Source organism: Colletes latitarsis, chromosome 4 (assembly GCF_051014445.1).
Source record: "Colletes latitarsis isolate SP2378_abdomen chromosome 4, iyColLati1, whole genome shotgun sequence".
Lineage (NCBI taxonomy): Eukaryota > Metazoa > Arthropoda > Insecta > Hymenoptera > Colletidae > Colletes > Colletes latitarsis.
Genome location: NC_135137.1, coordinates 27,416,757 through 27,441,639, shown reverse-complemented (window position 1 = coordinate 27,441,639; position 24,883 = coordinate 27,416,757). Strand labels below are relative to the sequence as shown.

General features: G+C 30.1%; 1 protein-coding gene across 4 annotated transcripts in view; it reads left to right on the top strand.

The window, feature by feature from the left end:
• The window catches only part of LOC143341138 (uncharacterized), a 230,344-nt gene that overhangs the window by 187,642 nt on the left and 17,819 nt on the right, over positions 1–24,883 (top strand). For 3 of the 4 annotated variants that reach the window (XR_013079561.1, XM_076763830.1, XM_076763828.1), the window contains exon 10: positions 1,778–1,922. Coding sequence is in view for 3 of the 4 variants with exons in the window: in XM_076763830.1 (XP_076619945.1) it covers positions 1,778–1,922 (145 nt within the window). In the remaining variant the exon portion in view is untranslated. The remainder of the gene's footprint in view (positions 1–1,777; positions 1,923–24,883) is intronic. The other variant, XM_076763829.1, reaches the window with a different exon arrangement.

The window sequence follows — 24,883 nt, the reverse complement described above, 5'->3', positions numbered from 1 at the left end:
ATGTGTGGAATACGATAATATCCTGGAAATAATTCATGTGAGTTTTTGCAATGCAAATTATACATATTTGCAGGACACATAATTCTAAAGAAATCTTTAAACATTTTTAAAATATCAGATTATTTTTACAGATTGATTATTTCTTATGGAACATGCACACATATGTACAAATATATTCTTATGACTTTTTAATAATTTGTAAATGAAAGAGTAATGGAAGTCTTCGAATGTAGAGTACTAATAAATTGGTGTTTTTTTATGAATACATTATCAACTTATTCATGATCATTTTTTCAAAATTTCCATATTTATCTATGTATACTTCAATAACACATTTTTTTGTTAAAGAAATATGTTAATCAATTGTCCACTGTGAAAAAGAACATGTACTTCTGAAGTCATTGATTTTTTAAATCCTGTGAATTCTACCTTCCACTTAATTTCTGAGAAACAACACAATATCCATCTTATTAAATTTAAATCTGTAAAATTGTTCATTTTACTTTTTTAAAAAGTAATAAAAGATAATAAATTTTATTAGATTTTTTGTTCGTAATTAATCGAATAATAAGGATTTCTTTAATACCATTCAACAAGAGACAATATATTATTACTTAATTTTAAATAAATTATAAGAAGACCTACGAAAAATCTATTAACTCTACTCACATTTATTTCTGTGTATTGTTTTAGTAAACAACGTAAAAAAAAGTTGAAATTAGAAAATATGAAGCTATTCAAAATAAATAAGGATTGTTCTAATATAAGATTACATTATTTAAAAATAAATTTCAAGTTATATTCATAAAGATAAGAATTTTAATTTATTTACATTAATTTATTATTAAGTTTGAAACACGCTGCATTAGTTTATGTGATACAAAATTCTTAATTAAAATAAAAATGTTTGCTAAAAAAGATTTTAACTTCTGGAAAGATGTAATTTGCGCAGAATAATTCAAATTCATTATTTTTGGCTCGAACGGAAAATAAATTGTATGAAGAAAATTTGTAAAATAATCTCTGAAGACAAAATCAGATTTTATTTTTAAAAAAATGATATGTACTTTAATATGTGAAACATGCAAATTGCATTCAAATCTTATTAATAAAAAGACGAAATTCTGCAAGTCTAAGTAAAGTAAAAAATAATTTTGAAAGAGTATCTATTTGTACACGGGATAATAAATAAACTCGCAGAGACATCAATTTAACGTTTGGAGTAGTTTCAAAATTTTAATTAATTTCACTGATAACTCTCCACTCGCTTGATACTTGTTATTAAAATAGCTGAAAACATCTTGAAATAGAAAGTATCGACCACAGTAATAATAAATAAATATTACTGTGTCAAATTTTATATCCCTCTAATAAAAAATCGAATAGTTATGAATCTGTGTAAATTTTGAAATTTACAAAATTACAGAAAATAAGACTAATTAAATGTATTGAGGATTAATATAATAGAAATTAACGTAACGTAGTAAATTAATTTTATTTTGGTATAAATGTACTTAGAATGCAATAATTAAAATAGAAATTAATATGTTCAGTGCGTCTGATTTTTATTATAGGGAGTAATAAATAGTTTATACATATAAATTTATTTATTTTACACCTATTCATTGATTGTGACTGATTATTCGAACTACATGTTTGGAACATTAAACGTGCAATAATTAAAATTCGTTCCTCATATTTTAAGTTGTATATTAAAATTCTTTGCACGAGTATAATCTCGTGGACTGTCAAGTAATAGAACATGTTTCAATTAAAGGTGTTGCACTTTCAGTGGCAGCGGAAGCAGCGACGGTGCAGAGGGTGGAAACAGCGAGAAATTATCTCCTAGCAAACTTTCGGAACTCACGTCATCCAGTCCAGGACCTTCGAATAATTCCTACAGTTTGCTCCAAAATGATAACGTGAGTACACCACGAATTTCTCAATTCTTTAACTGTCTTTAACAGTCTTCCTTTTTCTTTTTTACGAGGCAACCTACTTCTAATTTTTGCATTATACATATAAAAAGTTGTGTTTTGATGTTTATTTGTAAGATATCCTTCTCTTTTATGTTAAAAAATTTTTTAATTTTCATCAGATAGAAAATAAAACGCCCTTGAAAACGAATTTTGTTCCAAGTCGATACCTTAGTCAGTTCTAGAGAAAACAATTATTTAAGAAAAAGTGCTGGCTAGTAATTACGCAAACATCCTGTATTTAAATTCATTTTCAATTGAATAAACAATTTATGGTCCAGTTTTATCGTACAATAGTCGTAGGAATTGCTGAAACTTCTTTGGGTATGTAGCGTCGAAATAAATGTGAAAATAAACATAGAAGACAGCAAAAATTATAGTAGCTGATATAGTCATTGAATAGAAAATGAAATGCCCTTTAAAATGAGCGTTCGAACAAGTCGATAACTGTATTAGTTCCGAAGATATAGCGATTTTAGTTTCAAGTCGATGCGGTGGCTAGTTTCGGAGATAGGGTTTGTTTACTTTTTATTTTTGACATCTGTGCGAGGCCATTGACCTCACGCGTAAGACGGAGACAGAGATAGTCGAATTAAAAAAATTACCCCGCAAATAAATTACGATATCTCGAAAATGGAAAGTCGGATCGACAAAAACCAAAAACCATTTTAAAGGGGAAGGTTTACTGGTTCCAACGATGGCTCAGTTATGCAGAAAACATAAGTAGTTTTGAAACTACACGAGTCTAAAGTTTAACTATTTTTAATACGCGTTATTAGATTGTTCTAAGACAGTGGAAACTCTAGATTCTCTCCTTTCGTCTTTGCAATATATTTCCTATTTATATCGAAAGCTAACCAGAATTTGATACCTTTTGTCCAGTTTTTTACAAACAAATATAAATTGTTCAACCAGTCAAATGACCGGTCGTGGTAGGCAAGACAGACTACATATTTTTCTCAGAAAATAAACAATAAGAATAGAAGTGAATATTGTGAAATTCATTTTTCGTATACTATAAGAAAAGTCGTGAAATTAAACGGCGCTAAAATAATATTGCGTGTCAGAAAATCTAAACGAAATTTTAAAAACGGTCATTTGAACGGTCGCGGTAGGTTTAGTGTTAAAGTATCAGAAGAACGAGATAAAAATACTTAAAATTACGAAATTCATTAAATATTATTAAACACAGTAACAAAAATAATACGCACATTATATGTTATTTTTATTTTTGGCAAATTTTGTTGAAAAATATCAGGTCCCCTTGAATAGGAACTGCTAAATAAATTTTAATCACTTTAATTATTCTTTAGATATTGCATAGTTTAACATAAATCAATTATAGTAATATCGACCATGTGGCTCGAACGAACGACTCGACTCGAACAAAAGCCACGGGAATCCCCGCGCGATCTTCAACCTTATTATAGGTGTCGCCACTTTGGCCTCGTGTTTATTGCCGCGAAATTATGAACGGTTCACTAAATTTGTATTCGTGAAGTTTGTCGCATGTTACCGTGGATGACATAATATTTTCATTGACTGATCAATTGATTGCTTTTCATTGTTAGTAAATTTGCAGAATTTCTTTGAGAACGAAAAACAGGTTAGAAATTATTAATTCATCCATAAATTGTGTTTCGTTTACCTTTAATATCAGGATAAATATAGATAGCAACAGTAAGCGCATTGATAGCATTCATTAAAACATTATCAATCTCAATGTTGCTTCCAGTCTGTAATTAATGTTTTATTATCATGATATGCCTTTTGCATTCTTAATTTTAAGTACATCTACCGTATAATTAATTTCAAGAACTGAACTTTCTGTGGTTATGAAATATCGCTACGCACCTGTTTGTTTGAACAGGTGCAGAACATTCTCCCTGATCTGTGGATCCGATATTGACAGCAATGCTATAAAACGCATCAAATAGCATAGTTACAAATTATAGTCTACGCGAGAAACATGATGTCACGAATAACATACTTTACTCTCGTATTAAAAAATAAAACTACTATTTTAATAGAAATTGACTTCCGTATTAAAAATAGAAATCTAATAAAATATTTCTATCAACCCAACTAGTGTAACTAATATTCTCGAATGGAAGATAGAACAGATTTGACTATAAATGATTTTCCAGAAACAAGTAGAATGTAAATAATTAAAATCATAACGAAAAATTATCTACTTTCTCGAAATATTTATTTCCCAAAAATAAACATTCAATGAAATATTTCTGTCAACGTAGCTGACAGAAGAACTTCTACTTTCAAACGGGAAATGTAACACAATATTTCGCTGTAGCTAACTTGTAAAAATAAAAGAAACGAGTCGTTCACTTTTCCAAAGAATAGTTTTGCTATAAAATATGTCAACGTGACACGAAAAAACTGTAAATGTGATTTTCTAAAAAAGAAAGAAACTGATTTACTTGTAAAAAATGAAAGCTTAACAGACAAATGTCGAAGAATTCAAAGGGAAGGAAAATTTATATTTACAATTAAAAATCCTAATAAATCGGTACACTGCGGTTAATTATTCAAATAATTAAATATCGCGACGATGAGTCATTTAATTTTTCGGATTTTGTCGATGGATTTAAAAATGTCATAAAAGATTTGAATCGACCTTACCGACAAAAGAATGTAAACGTTAACACATTCCTCAAATTTTCCGTTTTTAAGCCGCACGCACAAGATAAATCGAAATCGTAACGAATTTAACGTTTGACGTGACTCAACGATTTCTCGTGACCGTTTAAAGCTGGTTCGTATCAAATTAGACAAAAGCCATTTCGCCAGCTGCCAATGTTTTAATGTTTCTGAAAAATATGAGTCATTTAAACGACGAAATGTCGAAAACTGACGTAACGAAGCATGTTCCACTTAGGATCGAAAAGAAAGAAAAACTACAAGGATCCCGTTGCTAGCCTTCTGAAATTAAACTACAAAATTAAGTCAGGGTCGCTTTGCGAAACTTTAAATGAGTCGTTTAGTTTGCTGCACATTGCTGGCCTCTAATTATTAATAATAATCGTTTCACCGAAATAGCTAGCAGGGTAAAACGATGCAGTTGCTTAGAAATGTTTTCGTTCGACTTCAAAATCGTGGTAATATCATTCTGGATAACGGTTAATGGAGAAAGAAAATTATATATTACGTTTATCAAAACTTATAACTGTAATTTTATTTTGAAACGTTGATGAACGTCCTAAAACTTAAATGAGATTCCTTTTAAAAATGTGTTGTGTTGCTACTGAATAATTAGCTTAAAAAGAGTACAGAAGTATACGTCTTTGCAATAGTAAAATATAACTTTTTAGATAGAAATTTGTTTATAAAAGACACTGACTTTAAATCTTTTAACATTGTTAATACTTTCAATTTTGATCTAAAATTTAATTTTGCTGTACTATCATGAATATTATCAATTCTTTAAAAAATGTAAAAATAACATTCTGTATTGTTACTGATCGACTAGCTCAACAAAAAATACGCATAAGTATTCGTTTTTGTAATCATGAACTACACACTTTTAAATATAAATTATGTGTTTCGTGCAAATATCGTTAATAAATTTTGAATCTTTCCTTTTTATTTACAACAATATAATTTTACACGTAAGTTTCATTTTCTGTGTGTATAATGTATGAAATTCTGAACATTGCATTACTATATCGTCGAGAGATGTGAAAGTTTCTTTCGTTTCGTAAATTTTTTAGTCGAACATGTTGAATGAAATGCATAAATATAAAATATTTTTTTATTAACGCAAACTTTCAAATAAGATGGCAATAATCGTACGTAAAACGTTTTAAATATTGAATAAATCAAATCGAAAGTATTGAATGCAATTTTAGAATACATTTTGTAAGCTTGAATAAGTATTTTTTCTATATAAGCTGAAACGTTATCGAATAGAAATAGATAAGTAAAATGTTTGCATACGTATAAAAAAGTCGAAAGAATTGATAATAATTGAACGAGATTAAGTTTCTTATCGATTCAACGGTGATTGCCACTACCGAGTTTGAGTTCAAATGTTCTATCGCTGAAAAGCAAACAAAAGACCGTTACTATATTTATCTGCTGCTAACTGTGGCTTCGATAAAAGTTCAACGGTTAGTCATCCGATCGAGAACCTATCCTTACAATTCGATTCAATTCCTGATTTGATTTTAAGATCCAATCGCCAGATAGAAATAAACTAAAATGATATATATTTAAAAAATAAATTAGAGTCGGTTTGTACAGTTGCAAAATACATATAAAGGGTGTTCGGGCACTCGTGGAAAAAATTTTAATGGAAGATTCTACAGGCCAAAAAAGGACAAATATCAAGAATACCAATTTGTTGATGGAGCCTTCGTTAAAAAGTTATCAACGTTTAAAGTTCCGCTACTATTGAATTTTTTTCTCGAAAATGCGTAGAATTTCGGGGGTATGTATATTGATCAAAAATGATTGTAACTGACTCTCGCAACTGATAATAATTTTTTCAGGACGATTTGAAACACGTGCAATTTTAGGGGAAGCATTCATTCATGATCAGACATTATATTTTCGGTAACGAATTTTTTTCTCGAAACTGTGCAGGATTTCGGGGGTATGTGTATTGACTAAAAATAATTGTAATTGACCCCAGGAACTAACAATAATTTTTCCAGAACGATTTCAAATATTTTTTTGCGCCACAAAATTTAGGTACCTACCCTGTCGATTTTTCTTAAAAACTTGTTTTTCATTTTTAATAAATTTGTTTGACGCTTTACAAAAAAGTTATCTAATACTTTTTTGTAAGTACCCATGAGCTCTACTTCAGAAAAAAGTTTCATTGAAATATATTCACTATTGTAGGAGTTATGGCTGTTTGAAAATTGGACCATTTTTATGGGGTGTTTCTCATTTTGCGGGGTCAAGGATCAACTTTTCGATTATTTTTGTGATTTGTACATATTCTCCGCCAAAATACGCGTAGTTTGCTTTTTTGAACATTAAAATCGTCCAATCCGTTCAGAAGTTATGACGTTTTAAAGATTCGCATGAAAATTCGGGCAGACATTTCTGGCCAGAAATTAGATTTTCGGTAAGGAATTTTTTTCTCGAAACTGAGTAGGAATACGGGGGTATGTCTGTTGACCAAAAATGCTTACAATTGACCCCTGCAACTAAAAATAATTTTTCCAAGACGATTCGAAAGTCTTTTTTTTCACCCAAAACTTTCAGTACCTACTCGATTTTTTTCCTCGAAAGTGGATAGGATTTTGGAGGTATGTATATTCACCAAAAATGATTGTAATTGACCTCCGCAACTGAAAATAATTTTTCCAGAATGAATTGAAATTTTTGAATTTAATTGTTAATAACTGTTTAATGAAGCCTCCATCAACAAATTGGTATTCTTGATTTTCGTCTTATTTTGGCCTGTAGAATCCCCCATTAAAATTTTTCCCAGGGGTGGTCGAACACCCTGTACATCTTTCCATAGATTTAAACGTAATTTATTGTTTCATACTATCTTAAATGATATTTTTATTTATCACTGAAGCAAATTAAGGCATTGTGGTCGAAAGCTATGAAAATAAAAACATATTTATAAGTAATAAAATGTAAATGAAATAAATAATTCTAATTGCATTGCAAAAATAGAATTTTAAAGTAAATTTTAAATAACGTTTAAAAAAATATTCTCCATTATTTTTTATTTTCAATTTTAATTACGTTATATTATTACTAATGAGATCGAAAATGTTTTAAGAAATTCGCTTGCAGTCACTACTGTAAATCACATATGTATATTAAGGTATAAGAACAAAGAATGAATCACATTTGAATATTTCCATCGATCAGTATCAAATACAGTTTATGATAGCAAAATTTGCAAAAGGTGAAAGTCCATCAGACACGTTTCAATTTATTTGTCACTTTCGATTGTACGGAGTATTCACTTAGACAGTCTAATTTTAGTAATTACGACCGGCGACCACTATACTTAACAGATTCAATGATTTCATCCGGCATCATAGAGTAGCTTTATGCCTCTTAATGAGACGAAGACGGATTTGAATAACACCAGAAGGGTGTCAGTCGTATAATTCATTTCGTACAGAATTTGTAATATATCACGAGGACAGAACAGTCAGATTTTAGATTATAATTTATTGTCCTATTCTATTTATAACTACCATTCTATCATAACCTTTGGATTTATACAATTATAAATTAATTCTTTGACTAAATTATTTACATAATTAGATTTATACAATTATAAATTAATTCTTTGACTAAATTATTTACATAATTTTGTACTAGTATCGAATATGGTTTCCAAAAATTTAACAGCAGTTCTTAAGACACAATTTCGAATTTTAAAATCACTTTTTAAAACACATGTTTCATAGACAAAGAATTCAAAAATAGAATGATATTTTTTTAAGGATATTGTTAGAATTAATATTTTTAAACAATTCAAAAATCAGCATTGAAAAATCTTGTCGTTTGAACTTTAATTCGTAGAGTACCCTGAACTTCTAATTTTGTTTAAGCTCCCAAGATAATTCCATTTTTCAACAACACGAGAAGAAAGTTCAATAAATAAAATGATAATTTTTTATATAGCACAATGTTAGAAACAACGTTTTCAAAATATTCACGTTTAAACGTTGAAAATTCTTATCTTCATAAATTCTTAAATTCGTATCTTCAAATTTAATGTTTTTGTTTTTAGTGTTCCCAAAGTCAAGCGACTTTCTGGAAATATTCATTTTGTAGAGGAAAGTTCAGAGAATAGAATTATACTTTATCCTTCTATTTATACAGAACATAATGTCTACTTTCACGAGAATTCATTGTATTTACCGTTTAAATACTCTCCTGAATATTTAAAGAATTCGACAAATCTAAGAACGCCATATGTAATTATGTTTTCGAGATAGATGCGCGATTCTAGTTTCTACCATTCGAATTCGCAAATGTGAAAGGCTTCCTTTGCATTCTTCCCCCGGGCGATGCATAAATGTTCGAGCATATGTACTCTATAAGGCTAATACGATATACAGCCAGGTGCATTCGCTTCGAATACTGTTTAATCATGGCATATTTGCAAATTTTTATTATACCACCCTCCCGGAGTCGATGTATACCACGTCATTTTAAGAATACGGCTTTAGAATCATCAAAGACTGGTTTCGAGTTCTTAATGAACTGACATTGCTTACATTTCCTGCGACCATTCGTTCCTTAATAACACCGGTGATTGCATACAATTCGGTTCTGCAATTATTACAGCCGTACACCTATTACCAGAACTGGACCAGATTATTTAACGAGTCGATTCGATTGTAAATCTGTACGTTCGTAAATGTTTCTAGATGTTTATGCCCCTATTACGGGAGAAATGTACTCTTTTAAACGTACTTCGTTTAAATTTCATATTTCTTAATCTGTGTGTGTCTATTAGATTGTGTAATATGTCCGTTAAAATGTCTTATTCGCGAAAATCATCCACGAAGAATTTAAATAAAACTGACTATTATGGTAGAAATGTTGAAAAGAAGTGTACAGAATGAAAGGATAAAATATAAATTTGCTGGAAAATATATAGGAGAAAATTTTAATTTGTGGAGGTACGCGATTCTTACGGATTCGTTCGAATTCATTATTTTTTGTATAAATAGAAATATAATTGTGAAGAATATTTTTTAAATAATCTCTAACAACGAGATCAAGTTGCTATTTCAAAAATTAAAATATTGTAGAACGTTGTGTTTAAAAGCACGTGTTTATACTATTATGTTGAAAAGAAGTGTACAGAATGAAAGGATAAAATATAAATTTGCTGAGAAATATATAGAAGAAAATTTTAATTTGTGGAGAGACGCGATTCTTACGGACCCGTTCGAATTCATTATTTTTTGTATAAGTAAAAATATAATTGTGAAGAGTATTTTTTAAATAATCTCTAACAACGAGATCTAGTTGCCATTTCAAAAATTAAAATATAGTAGAAAATGTTGAAAAATATCAGGTCCCCTTGCATAGGAACTGATTAAATAACTATAGATAGACAATATTTAAATATTAAACACAACCACTGTAATTATTCTTTACATATTACATAGTTAAATAAATTACAGTATGCGATGCCGACAATGCGGCTCGAACAAAAGCCACGGGAATCCCCGCGCGATCTTCAACCTTATCATAGTGTTAAAACTATCAAGTAACTATACTCACAATCAGTGTTCCATAGATATCACTAGATACCATTAAGTACGTTTCTATTATACATATCACTAGATATGTTGAAAAATATCAGGATCCCTTACATAGGAACTGATTAAATAAATAAATATATGGACAATATTTAAATATTAAACACAACCACTTTAATTATTCTTTACATATTACATAGTTAAACAAAAATCAATTACAGTAATGCCGACCATGCGGCTCGAACAAAGGACTCGACTCGAACAAAAGCCACGGGAATCCCCGCGCGATCTTCAACCTTATTATAGGTGTCGCCACTTTGGCCGCGTGTTTATTGCCGCGAGATTATGAACGGCTCAACAGAAAGTTGTGTTTAAAAACACGTGTTTATACTTTCAAATCTGTATTTGTCTCGTGAGTATTAAACATAGACATATAATTAAAATTGCATGGTTCGTTTATACTGTGAGTAATGATAGAAAATGGATTGTATTGAAATTGGGAAATAAGTTTTCAAGACAGTTTCTCGTTTAATCATGGTGGATATAATGTCGAAATTAAAAATTGTAAATCGTTGCTATTAGAATTTAGGAACGAGGTGAGTGATCGAGGCAGTAATTTTCAGAAATGTACATTGCAATGAGCAAAAATTTAAAAAGAAATAGATGCCTCCCAAATATTCATTTTAGACGAAACAAGAAGTTAACTTAACTCATTATTTTAACTTAATCCAAAAGTAATTAATTTACTTTTTACATCACGTTCACCATGTGTTCTTTCATACAGTAAACACGCATCTTTCAAAAGTATTTTATTTCCTATTATTTGATTACGTAATTGCAATTTTGACTTTCCTGGACCAATTATCCCAAAAATCGATTATCGGAATTTGTCTCCCGATTAATTCGAGTAATTGACGATCGCATTGAACGTAAATTATTTTTCATTTAAAATATCAATTACAGTCATAATATGTGAAAACGAATTTGGTTATAATATCGATCTTTCTATAAAAATGTACAAATTTAAACAATTTTAATGTAACGTTTTATTTTCGTGAAAAAAGGGATATTGGTATTAGATTAAAGATTATTCTCTATAAGTAGAAAAGAAGTAATTGTTAAGTTGCAAAACACTGGATTAAGAGAAGACCACGTGGTGGTAGACGAACACGATGGATTTCTGTCATGCTTACACAGGGAAATCCTGTACCATGGTTTTTCCCTGTCTATAAATAAATTTAAAAACAAATGCAGTTTCCCCTATAAAGGAAGTCCGCGCCGAAACAACGAAGCGTGCAAGCATGGACGTCGAGCTATTTTTTCCTACAGTCGAAAAAGAACCACCTCGCCTATTTATGCTCGATGCGTAACTGAAAAACATTTACTGCCAGCCGTCACTAAAGAATGCAGTGGATCGATGCTGCGAATAATTCCCGCCTTTCGATACGGTGACCATATGTATTTTCTTTGAGAAAATATTTTCTTAAATGGAATCATACATTTTTTAATACATCGTTCGATGCAATTCGTTATTTCCTACATAAAACTACTTAACCACTTATGGCGAGAAAGCTTTAATTTGGAAGATATGTTAATTGTAATATTATAGGTGATGGCATTACAAGTATGTTATTAAAATATCTCCTAAACTAATACTTTCTCGCCATAATTGATTCAGCAGTTTTGTGTGAGGAATTGGAAAAAAAGCTTACATTCGATTATGTGACCCTTAAAACCTTCAACTTTTACCTGAAATATTTTTTGGAAACAAACAACAGTTTAGAAGATATTCGAGTGAGTCGATTTAAATGGGTCATCCTATATTTATTGATATTTATGAAATTAGTTACATGTTTGATACATGAAATATGAATACTTTTCGAAAGTAAAATGTAAATAGTTAATTATTTAGCACGTTTAGAACATAGTTATGGTTTCAATCGTTCTACACATTTAAAATAAAAAATGAAGAATGATTTCCAATTAGGATGAATTGAGCTGGCACTAAAATGAAAAAAAGCAATGATTTAAAAAATTACAATACTTTAAAGTTTAATCGTCGATTTTTTAAAATTCTTATCATTTTCACGGATTATTACTCTTTAAAAAAAGAAAAAAATAGTGAATTGCCTAAAATGACAATAGTAACAAAATAATAACAAAAATAAATTTTGTGATATTATGGAAACCAATTAAAACAATATTGTTTTGAGGAAAACGCGTTTATTTATCATTTTTGTGGACTAAGAATGTATGAAACAAACAAAATTGATTTCATGAAAGGTTTAGAATAAAATATTTCCTTAATACAAACACACATTTAACGTTTCGACCCGAAATTTTATATTTTTTTCAAAAACACTGTGAATAATAGGTAAATATTTACTATAAACAGCATCTAATAACAAATACGACGAACGAAATTTTATAAAACCTATACCTTAAAATATGTAAATAACTCATATACGTACAATATTGTAAATCAGAAAATATTTTCTTAAGTATGACGTTAATATAATAACATAATTACATAGTTCCGATATAATTACATATACAGGGTGTTCGGTTACCCCTGGGAAAAATTTTAATGGTAGATTCTAGAGGCCAAAATAAGACGAAAATCGAGAATACCAATTTGTTGATGGTGGCTTCGTTAAGAAGTTATTAACGTTTAAAGTTCCGCCAATACTGAATTTTTTTCTCGAAACTGGGCAGGATTTTGGGGGTATGTGTATTGACTAAAAATAATTGTAATTGACCCCAGGAACTAAAAATAATTTTTCCAAAACGATTTGAAATTTTTTTTTTTCGCCGAAAAATTGAGGCACCTACCCCCTGCTGATTTTTCTTAAAAATTCGTTTTTGATTTTTAATAATTTCGTTTGACGTCCTACAGAAAAGTTGTCTAATACTTTTTTGTAGGTACCTATGGGCTCTACTTCAGAAAAAAGTTTCATTGAAATACATTCACTATTATAGGAGTTACGGCCATTTGAATATTGGACCACTTTTATGGGGTTTTTCGCATTTTACGGAGTCAAGGAGCAACTTTTCCAATATTTTTAGAATTTCTACATATTCTTCACTAAAATACGCGGCGTTTGGCTTTTTGAACATTAAAATCGTCCAATCCGTTCCGAAGTTATGATGTTTTAAAGATTCGCATGAAATTTACCGGAAGCATTTTTGGTCTGAAATTATATTTTCGGTAAGGAATTTTTTTCTCGAAAATGGTTAGGATTTCGAAGGTATGTCTATTGACCAAAAATGATTATAATTGGTCCCTGCAATCAAATATAATTTTTTTAGAACGATTTGAAAAATTTTTTTTTCGCCGAGAAATTTCACCACCTACCCGAATTTTTTTCTCGAAGGAGGGTAGGATTTCGGGGATATATGTATTCACCAAAAATGATTGTAATTGACCCCCGCAACCGAAAATAATTTTTCCAGAACGATTTGAAATTTTTTAATTTAATAGTTAATAACTTTTTAACGAAGCCTTCATCAACAAATTGGTATTCTTGATTTTCGTCTTATTTTGGCCTATAGAATCCCCCATTAAAATTTTTCCCAGGGGTGGCCGAACACCCTGTATAGATCACGTTATAAAAGATGTTTTAAAATATAGAAAGTATACAATATCTGGGGTAATTATTAGCTTTAAATAATGTTTTAAATACGATTTTAGATTAGTTTTAGTAGGAAATGCTTCGTCAGATTATGTGCAGTGGCTTCCTTTGTGCTTTCTCCTCGAGCGATGCACAAAATTGTGTAAATTAGCATCTACATATATGTACTTCATAAGACTAATACGATGAACAGTCATGTACATTCGCGTAGGAACGCTTCTTAAGATTTACAATAATCAAATGATGTTAATGTATATTAAGTATATTTCTCATTTGACAAATATTTACATATAATATTGCATTAACCCTTAAATCCATGATATTTCCAAATCTAATAATGCTCATGCTAAAATAATTTAGGAAAACCACTTTGTTTTATTCAAATGAAAAATGAAAAAAATAATGAGCAATCTAAGTGATCGTAATAAATCTAAGGGATCGTTAATTATATAGCACAGTTTCCAAAATTCTTTCTAGCGATAAAGCTCTAAATATAAAATTATGTAATAGTTACGAATAACGCTGACACATTCAAGTTATGGCACGGGAAGATAATAAAACAGAAATAGTTTATTTCCGTCATAGGCACCGTCTATACGTTCGCGCCGATACTTTCTACATTGATAGCATGAATACATTCGGACACTTTATGCAATGAGTTTTATTTTTCGAGAGTTTATATTCCAGGAAACATTTCGACATTGTTGAACAGCAACGCGATGTATGTAAGGATTATTACTAATGCAAATATATATTTTCAAATTGTTTCTAAACGATTGTGATATACATATTTATTCAAAGCAGCTATTGCTGATGGGTCGATCGCAGACTTAGTAAATATTGTTGATTTGCTATCGTTATTTTGTGAATATAAATAGCATAATTTCCATTTAGCACCTTTTTAAGATAAAATATGATAAAACAAAGCTCCATACAAAAGTTTGTTCCGTTCTGCACAGAATAAGAATCTGTAGATAAAAATATAGGATCCCATTTTTAAAAAACAAAGTTACCCTCCAAACAACCGAGAAAGCGTTCAACAAATAAAAAATAAATAAGTCAGATGTATGTATATATTTCCCTCTTGAAACTAAGAAACTTGTGTGTTTATTATTCTTGCTAAATATGTATTGTTTTCGAGATACTTAGATTTAAAGTCTTGAAATGAACATTCTATATACATATACAAAAAGAAATGGTTTTAAGATCGTATACAGTGCGTAGAAATGTAGAATTATGTTCGATTTGTTTGATCAAGAGTTATACGAATAAAATTGGTTCGTAAAATATTTCGTTGAATGCGTAAAACAAACGACACTCGTTCGCGAGATAAAATTTTCGGTTACGCCAAAATAGAGATCCCATTTTATCTTGCAGTTTACATATAAACAATTTTTTCGTATCATCAATAGTTATTGAAATATCGTAACTTTCACACTTTAGCGTGGACACCCTGTACATACATATCTCGTCTATGGTCAAAATTGTTGGCTATTCAATTAAAACTATATATTATCGTCGTTGCTATCTATTTGAAGAACTAATCGAACGATCACTAGATTAAAAAGAATTATAGTCAGTTGTTATTTTCCAAATTTTATCGATCAATTTGTACCTATACAGTGTACACTATAGCTCAAAAGATTAGGTACACCTATTTAGATATTTTTATCTTGCAAACAAATACGTGTGCCATAAGGCCAAATAATTAGATATTTTTTACTATGTGTATTTCCATAAAGTAATTTATTCTTTATGGGGATGTTCTTCTATTGCTAGGCATAAGTAATAAAATTTTATATTATTTTATGTTTACCCATGTATCTTTATAGTTTCAACTACTATGCTTTGAATGTACTTTTTACCTCCTAACAAGACCAATGACTATATTTTGAATGTACCTGAAGCATCTAGTATGCATTTGGATGTACAAGTTACCAGTTACAATGAGTAACAGCCTTCTTAAAAATCTGCACAAGTACGATTTCGCGTACATCGCAAATAAGATATGGCTACAAGCAAAGAGCTCAGTGCAGTAATTAACAGTGCTGTTATTATATTTCGAAAAGAAAAAAATATCAATTCGATAAATTGTCTATATTTATATTAAAGTCTAAAGTGAAATTTCTTAGGAACAAGTCTATTTTTACGATCGGTATAAGGGTCTTTTCACACTATGTGTACTACAAACTATAGTCCTTGTCTTATACTAAGAGTGATTTCCACACCTTTTTAGATGGGCTTTTTTCATTAGTAGAAACATATCTTGCGATTTAAACATTGGCTTTAAACTACTCAAAATTAAAGTGACAAGGGAATAAAAGGAAATCTAATCAAGATAAGGCTTCTTTCATTGCTGAATCAAAACTATCATCATCGAAAAATAAAAATTCAGAGAGTGTCGGAGTGAGAGTTATTTGTAGAAGAATATCTATCTTACGAAAAACATTAATAATTAACTTCAGTATCAGATTATATTATAGTTCCACAAAATTTTTCGACTTGTATCTTTTACAACTGTATATACTGAGTTATATAAATGGAAAATTAAAAGTTTCAGGACCGTAAGGAATTGTCATTCTACATTTGATGTGTTATAAAAGACAGTTTACAATAATAGCTTAATCTAAATATAAAGGTTTATTGGGGGAGCAGGGAATTACACGTATCCAATGATATAGCGATAAATATATGTATATACAAACAAGCTTAAAAGTTTTGGTTGCCAGCATAGGGGTTAATGGATTCTAATTTAGGAATTAATTTACAAAGGTTACGCGGATTTCTTCAGATCAATTTACAAAATAGAAAAGGAGAAACGGAACGAGATATGGAGCTCAATCAATCGTACGAAGATACAGGACGTAATACAGGATTTTCTGCAACAAGTGTTAAACTAAAACCTCACCAGAAAAGATACGATAATCTTGTCAAGATTCAAAACAAAATCACACAAGAATTAAGAAATACTCAGGTTCACCGATCTGCCGACATCCAATTTACTCTACAAATGCAAAACATTTACCCTACAAAGATGGTCTTCACCTAAAAGTATCTTTGATTTCTGAAGACCATCTCATAGACACTTTTAACTATTTCAAGGAAATCCAGCTATACAAAATTTAACAGTAAGATCTAAAAAAACAATTACCCAAAACCTATTTAACGACTTTTCAGTCGATACGACATTAAATCCAAAGAAAAGAAACAAAAGTAAAAAATTTTTAATATGTATTCGTTATTCGTGAATCGAATTTGCCCGATTCTGTTAACGAAGGTAAATTAGGCAACACGATTTCGTTGCGGCGGTAAAATTGGCTCGCGTGCGGGGAAATAATTTTGCAACGAGAACTGGGGTGTTCGTATTCGCACACGAATTGTAGGATCGCGCGATCTATGGAGTTGTCAGCTCCGGAACACGTTAACCTCGTTAAAATGCAACGTGCCCTCTGTTTGCGATCAGGGACGCGTTTCCATCAACGGTAGTAAAACGGTCGTCAGGCTCGAGACTGGCACCAGCACTAAATGAACCGACGAGAACTAACGAAGATATTCAAGGGAGCCATAAAGAAGGCTGTTGAATGATGTCCGCGAAGCGAAAAAATCCACTTCTATGCTGACATAAATTGTGTTTTCAAGATAGCGACGCTACTAGAAATTAGTTTATGCGATACGAAACGATGACCGATAGTAAAAACAACTTTTAATTTCTACACTTAGCTCGTCGCTTCTAGCCATATCTCATTTGCGAAGACTGATGAATATTCATTGTAAATGGTAACTTGTATATCCAAATGCATACCAGATGCTCCAGATACATTAAAAATATACCCATCGGTCCTATTACGTTTAAAGGATAGTAGTTAAATCGAAAAATCGTAAAGATACGTGGGTACACAAAAAACGATATAAAATATTATTACTTATGCCTGGTAATAAAGGAACACACTCATAAGGAGTTAATTACTTCTTAATTTTACAACACATCAAATATAGAATAATAATTTCACCTCCTTACTTTCCCGAAACTTTTAATTTTCCATTTATATACCTCAGCGATAAACGATACATGTCGACAAATTATATGGAACTATAATATAATCTGATACTGAAGTTAATTATTAATGTTTTTCGTAAGATAGATATTCTTCTACAAATAACTCTCACTCCGACACTCTCTGAATTTTTATTTTTCGATGATGATAGTTTTGATTCAGCAATGAAAGAAGCCTCATCTTGTTTAGATTTCCTTTTATTCCCTTGTCACTTTAATCTTGAATAGTTTAAAGCCAATATTTAAATCGCAAGACATGTTTCTACTAATGAAAAAAGCCCATCCAAAAAGGTGTGGAAATCACTCTTAGTATAAGACAAGGACTATAGTTTGTAGTACACATAGTGTGAAGAGACCCTTATACCGATTGTAAAAATAGACTTGTTCCTAAGAAATTTCACTTTACACTTTAATATAAATATAGACAATTTATCGAATTGATATTTTTTTCTTTTCGAAATATAATAACAGCACTGTTAATTACTGCACTGAGCTCTTTGCTTGTAGCCATATCTTATTTGCGATATACGCGAAATCGTACTTGTGCAGATTTTTAAGAAGGCAGTTACTCATTGTAATTGGTAACTTGTACATCCAAATGCATACTAGATGCTTCAGGTACATTCAAAATATAGTCATTGGTCTTGTTAGGAGGTAAAAAGTACATTCAAAGCATAGTAGTTGAAACTATAAAGATACATGGGTAAACATAAAATAATATAAAATTTTATTACTTATGCCTAGCAATAGAAGAACATCCCCATAAAGAATAAATTACTTTATGGAAATACACATAGTAAAAAATATCTAATTATTTGGCCTTATGGCACAAGTATTTGCTTGCAAGATAAAAATATCTAAATAGGCGTACCTAATCTTTTGAGCTATAGTGTACACTGTATAGGTACAAATTGATCGATAAAATTTGGAAAATAACAACTGACTATAATTCTTTTTAGCTTAGTTTAGTTGTTTACCTAGTGGTTGTCCTATTACTTCTTCAATTTAATAGCCACAACGAAAATATAAAATTTGAATTGAATGGCCAAAACCAGGTACTTTGAAACATTACAAAAATTAAATTAATTATTATAAATATTTGACGGTGATAGATGGTTAGAACTTTAGCTAAACCTGTTATATAAATAATAGATGTAAAATACTAAATTAAGTTAATTTAGATAATATAATTTCTTATATTTTGTGATTTAAAAAAGAATAAGTTAGTGATCCTAATAGCAAAGATTTTTATTTTTGTTAGTAACTACACATTCTAGAGCAAATCTTTTCGTCTCATATATTTTCGCAAGGGCATTCGTATCTGGAACATGATGCAAACTATATAGCTGTGATAAATAGTTTCCGTGTCGAAATAGACGCAAACGATCAGTCGTTTGACTAAAAATCAAACAAACATATATTGTTCGAGGTTATATTTAGAAATAGCACAAGTTACCTCTCGCACTTTACTCATTTACGGTACTTTTTGTGCATATTACATAATAAAGACGTATTTATTATCCTCATTATTTCAACAAAATTTGTAGAATCATAAAAATGGAAACTTCGATATTCCTCAAAATTTGTATTTTTCTTCTAATTGTTGCATCATAGTTGCTAATGTGATTTTGAAAAAATTTAATTCTTTAATTAGCAAGATTGATACAGTCATCTTTTTACAATACATTTTATTTATGGAACTACAGTATTTTTACAGCACTGCAGGTTCTATAATTTATTCTTTGCTGTCGATAAGTAAATACTATTTATCAGTAATTCGTAATTATTTTATAATAATTAACGATGAGAAAAAATTCATCGTCTTAATAATAGAAAAGTAAATTGAATCATTCATAAGGGTTATTAGTAACCAGAATAGTTAAAAATGAATATCTCTTGGTAATTTCATTTTTTGAGAAATTTTTTCAAGATTTAATAATTGATTTCCATTAAATAAAAATTACTTTTTACTGAATAATTTTTTTCAACGATATTGTTATTTTGAACGTCTGTATGAAATAATTAAAAGCTTGAAAAGCTGAGTTCTTGATTAGATCAATTATCATTTGTAGCAATTCTATTCTATTTTATTCTATTCTAACTCTATTCTGTTATCTAATTACATGCCTATGATGCATTACACGTATTTCTTTTTAAAATTTGAAAAGAAAATTATTAAAACTACTATAATCACAACAAGTATATTTTAATACAATTTTTTATTTGAAATAAAGTGTGCTTGTTTTTACTGCATTCGAACGCGTTAAACAACATATAAACATGGACTTAAACGAAAAACATAATATACTATGTAAGAGAAACAAAAAGTAACCTTCATCTCCACTTAGGATGAAAATATTTTATTATAAGAAGATTTTCAAGATACTAAAAATAGCTTAAATACATTTGCTACGGAAAGTGTGTTGACAGGCTTGAAGAATGTATTTTTCGTCGTTAAATATTGGAATTCGATTTGACTGCACTATAGTATTTAGATCAACTGGAAGAGTAGAGTATATTGTTAAAAATCTCAAAAGTTACAATCAGAAACAATAGTTTAAAGTGTGTAATCTTATCACTGACCTACTTATTCACGTATTTGAATGGAATTTATTTAAACGCATTGTTATCACGTGTATATAATAAGAGAAATAAAAGAAATTGACAATTGGACTCCAATGATCTTGAAAAAATCTAAAAAGATTAGTAATTAATTATCTTAATGCAAACTGAAGTCTCGTTCAAATCAGTAAGAAGGTAGCATTTTGATAAGTTTTTACTTGTATATTTCAAAATGAGATGTTTGCTATAACCTGACCACTTTAATCACATCAACCATGACTCCTTTAATCATAAACTTTCAAACGATGTTGTATATTCCTAATGATCATTAGTAGACTGCATTTATGCATTTATGGAAAATTTAAATTTTCAAAAAACTACAGAATGCATTTAATGTGCAAAAATATAAGAAATACTTCGTGTATTACAACCCACTAGAAAGCTCCCATTTCATTAATTCTATTAATGAAAATATGAATTTGAATGAATATTCGAAGCCTAATCATTAGATTAAAGAAAAAAAAACAGTAAAGTTTCTTTGATTTTTCATTAAAATGTTGTTTGACGCTGTTTTTCAGGACGTTGACATTTTTAGTTTATTTATCCACTAAAAGTCTGAAAATTGTATAAAATTCATTCTTTATCTCCAATTATTAGTCGTTTAGAAAAGCTTCGATTTTCAAAAAAGATATGAAAAAATGTTTAGACTGCGATGGTATACAATAGAACAAAGTTTGTTTGTTTTCTACTAATTTACAAACTTAATCCTCGTCAATTTGAAAATGTCAAACTTTTATGAGATGAAGTAGATAATTTAGTAATTACTGATGAAATCATGGCCAGTAACTAATATATAAATATTTTACAAAAAAATTTGGATCTTTTCTCAAGATAGTGGTCCCAAACATAAAATTTATGTGACTAGACAGTGGCTTTTACAAATAATTCAAAATAATAATTCAACTGCCCCAAAATCATGGAAACATCCCCACAATATCCAAACATAAACCCGATTGAAGATTCATGGGCAGAACTTAAAATCAGATTGCAAAAACATAAAGTAAATAATATAAATCAACTTGAAAAAAAATCAATACTAGAATGGCGTAATATTAATAGAGATACAACGAGAAAATTAAATACAAAAATCATCTAACGAAATATGAATTGATTGCATTTTGCAATAAAAATATTTTTATTCCTTCATGTACGACTACGAGTGAGAGGTAGTTTTTATGTCTAGTTGCATACTTTGCGACTTTTTCGTTTTTCTAAATCAATAAAAAACAAAACAATAATACAATAGTACAACAAACAACACTTGATAAAAATAAATGGAACGTATTAATAAGAAACATATTTTTTCTCGTTTATATTAAACGTTCGCATTGTGCACGAATACGGGGTGGGAGTAATTGTTACTGCACCAAGGAATGGCCGACAACAAAGTCGTATTTATCACGACATTAATCACGAACTAAAGAAAAAAAAACAAAAATTCGAGTAAAAATTCTTCTCCAATTTACGCGTGCGAATAAATCTACGACTCTCGTTTTTATTACTCGAAGCATTGCACAAAAACGTTGTTGAATTTTCTCTCATTTGTATAATTATTACATTGTATTGCATTAGTAAACGTTTGTTTTATCCAGAATTTGTATTATTAATGATAATATACACCGTAATTGAGTTTTTACGTGACATTTACAAATCTTTCCAGTCTAAAAATTAAAAAATTTTAAATTGCTTAATCGTCGATCAATTAATTTATACTTGTAGGCAGACGTTTTTGGTTTCGTTTGAAGGAAAAATTGAATTTTCTATCGATTGTATTTCTCCAAAACTTGTGGAAAACTTTTGCGAACGATCGCTCCGGCGACAAAAATTGACGTAGGACAAAATTTCGACAGGCTATCCTGTAGAACAAAAACAGAGAAATACGACACCGTCGTTAAATGTATAGGTTCTCGTGCTCGTTTTCGAGAAAAAAAAAGTCTCAAAATTCGATATAAAAAAAAAACGATTAGCCTACCAAATACAGAACGTAAAACTGCACAAGTATGATATAAGCAAAAATAAGCGTTAACGAGCTCGTTTTCGAGGTATTGTCGAAAAAATGTGCCAAAATTCGAAATAAATAAAAAGCGACTGTTTAATCGGCGATTAATTAATTTATACCTGAAAGCAGAAGTTTTTGGTTTCGTTTGAACGAAAAATTGAATTTTCTATCGATTGTGTGTCTCGAAAACTCAAGATCTTAAAATTACATACTTCATATTTTATTTACGTATTAATAAGAAACATATTTACGTTCACATTGCGTACGAATAGGGGGTGGGAGTAATTGTTACTGCACCAAAGAATGGACGACAACAAAGTCATATTTATCGCGACATTAATCACGAACTAAAGAAAAAAAACAAAAATTCGAGTAAAAATTCTTCTCCAATTTACGCGTACGAATAAATCTACGACTCTCGTTTTTATTGCTCGAAGCATTGCACGCTGGTGACGCACGTTTGCCGATCGCTACGCAGAAGTGATCACCGTCTCCCGTGTCTCCCGTTTTGTTAAACAAACGCATGGTCGCCGACACGTTCGGTGCATGAACAATTTTACTCATGAATGAGTCCACTGGTGGCCCTCGATTTTCCGTGCGCAGAAAGATGTGTCGACGTCGCGACGAAGGGAGGAGGCAACGCGTTTTAACCCGCGAATAACACCGATGAACGTTCGTTCGCCGACATCAGTCCTTCGCCGTCGTTCATCCAGTTTTGCGCGCCGAAGAGAGGACCAGGACGCCAGGGAACCGAGTGTTTTTGGATCGAATCGAGCCATTTTGCAGCGACGAAAGAACATTAGACGTCGAATAATTACCGTTGGGTAGCGACGAAATTCACTTCTCTCAGTTACTCGTAGTACTTTTACCTACTTTTCCCTTTGTTTGTACATAGTAGTATTGTTGTCGAGAATGTCTCTTATGTGGATAAGTTACATGAAGAACAGAACCAAGAAGCACGTTCGTAGGCGACGCGTAAGTGATAGAATTTTTCTCTTTTTTTTTGGTTTCTTGTGTGTGTGTGCGCGCGCGTGTGTTCGAGGATTCGGTTTGTTGTGTTTATAGATTTGCATTCGATGTATTGTTCTTTCCCCGGGGCCACCTTTGTCTTGTTACGAATCGAGCTTGAAACGTTTTATGCAATTTCCGAACAACGTACTGTTTACTTAATATTTTTAACGCGACACGGGGAAATAAAGAATCGAACCGTGCAGACAATTTATGAGACACATAGCGGTAGCATGTATTGTTCGATATCTAAAAATAATAATAGACGTATCAAATCGGAGGATTTTGTATTTTTAAGTCGTGCATAAAACCGTTCTTCGATTTTTGTGGAATTTTTATCTGCTATAGATTTATGCACATTAAAGTCTCTCATGGAAGATGTTTTGTATTGAATCATTCTTAAGGTAATTCGAAAAGATAAGCGAGTTTAAATGATGAACTACGGATGTTTATGCGTTTATGGGAAATTTTAATTCCCAAAAAACTACAGAATGCACTTAATATGCAAATATATAAGAAATACTTAAAGTGAGATTCCAATTATTATATTTAGGGGTTGAAACAATCCTCTACAAAGCTTCCATTTCATTAAATCTAGTAACAAAAATATGAATTTGCATAAAGATCCGCAGTCTAGTAAAGAATAATTAGCGTTTTGTATATATTTTGAATGAATTTTAAAAGATTCATTAACATTTTAACTCGCTTATCTTATCAATTTTTTAAAAATATGTTTTATTTCATACTTCCTTGACATTTACTTTTATTGACAGGAAATGGAAAATTATATTTTTGGTAATAAAATTTTGTATTAAAAATATTCAGAACGTTAACAAGTACTACTTTAATTCATTTATTCATTTAACTTGTCGTAAAAAACATTTATCACGTATTATAAACAAACGTGTTATCCGATTCTCAAATTTTATAAACACCGAATGTTATATAACATCTTTTCAGCTTGAAGTTTGCAAGAACTTACACTTGTTTCGCTAAAAACATTTTTATTAACGCGTGGACTGCAATGGTGGTCACTGGTGACCCGACACTTCGAACCTATAACGTGTTATTTATTTTACTTTACTTTCTATAAACGTTTTCAAGCATGCACTTCTATAAATAATTAATGTGATATATGTTGTACTTTCTTTGCTCCTATCAAATATATGATACTATGTAAAATGGAGAAGTATTTTGGCATTAGTGTACAATTCAACAGTCAGGGGAGTAGCGTAATACTATTAAATCAATGTTTCAATCACAAATATATGTCATCAGAACTACAAGATGTAAAAGTCATATTAATATACAGTATTTTTATAAACAAAATCAGAAACTTACATTTAAACAAAATCAAAACACTTTTGAACATA